This window comes from Pyricularia oryzae (assembly GCF_000002495.2).
Source record: "Pyricularia oryzae 70-15 unplaced genomic scaffold supercont8.8_44, whole genome shotgun sequence".
NCBI classification, from domain to species: Eukaryota; Fungi; Ascomycota; class Sordariomycetes; order Magnaporthales; family Pyriculariaceae; genus Pyricularia; species Pyricularia oryzae.
In genome coordinates this window covers 1-1,068 of record NW_003803317.1, presented here as the reverse complement: position 1 = coordinate 1,068, position 1,068 = coordinate 1, and the positions used below count along the sequence as shown (strand labels likewise).

Sequence of the window (1,068 nt, the reverse complement as noted above, 5' to 3'; positions counted from 1 at the left end):
CTAAACCTCCACAACCAGCTTCTCACCACTAACAACACCCGACTTCAGCTCATTCATCGCAGCTTGGAGACCGCCAAGCCCGCCAGGCACGACACGATACGGTCCGGGGGCGATCTTGCCTCTCTCCAGCCAGGAGGGCATCCCTACGGTGTGAACCCACGTCTCAACCTCCTTGGTTTTGCTCCCGCCAGACACCCAGCTTACGTCAAGATCCTTGGGTACGACGACGTCCTTGACCCATTCCACAGGTACCATGGTCAGGAGCTTCTTCCTCACGCTCTCGTCCCCGTCCGATAGGACTCCAAATACGCCGGCAAGGCTGTCGGCGCTGGTGTTGTTGTCAATACCGACCAATATTCGTTTGCCCGCAGCGCTCGCGGCGGCCTTTATATCCTCGACCACAGTCGGCGAACGGTAATCGAAAACGAGGCTGGCCCCTAGCTTTTTTATCTGTTCATGGTGCCGGGGGCTTGCCGTCGCGTACACCTCTCTGCCCAGAACACGGGCGAGCTGCACCACCGCGCGGCCGACTGAACCGCCGGCGCTCCAAACCAAAAGGATGTCTCCCGGAATAGAGGATCCGAGCTTTTGTTCCTCGACGGCCGAAACGTCGGAAGGAAAAGGCAGGTCCAAGTTATCAAAAAATGAGATTGACGCGGTGTTGGTAGCTACAGGTAATGTCGCGGCCTCGTTGAAGCTCAGCGAATCCGGAATCTTGGTAACGAACGCGACCGGTACGACTGTGAAGGTCTGGAAAGCTGCTTGATCGTTGTTTTGAATGGTTTGGCCGGGTGCGGCGGCCAACACACGGTCTCCCGGTTTGAAACTATCCACGGAAGGGCCCGCCTCGACGATAACGCCAGCGATATCAGAGCCGAGGACTTTAGGGTAGGAATCCACCATGAATCCCATAGCTTGCTGCTTCCAATCGACGGGATTGACTGCGACGCTGTGGTTGCGAATCAGGACCTGTCCTGGGCCAGGGGATGATATGGGACGCTCTTGTAGAATGAGGTCCTGCCCGAGACCTGGCAGGAGGGCGGCGACGTTGGTCTCATTCTCTGACAT

General features: G+C 57.4%; 1 protein-coding gene across 1 annotated transcript; it reads right to left on the bottom strand.

The window, feature by feature from the left end:
- Positions 1-1,068, bottom strand: MGG_10221 (uncharacterized protein; the record flags this gene model as incomplete). Its single annotated transcript, XM_016990490.1, has 1 exon — positions 1-1,068. The coding sequence occupies one exon, from the start codon at positions 1,066-1,068 to the stop codon at positions 1-3; it is 1,068 nt and encodes a 355-aa protein (XP_016846089.1).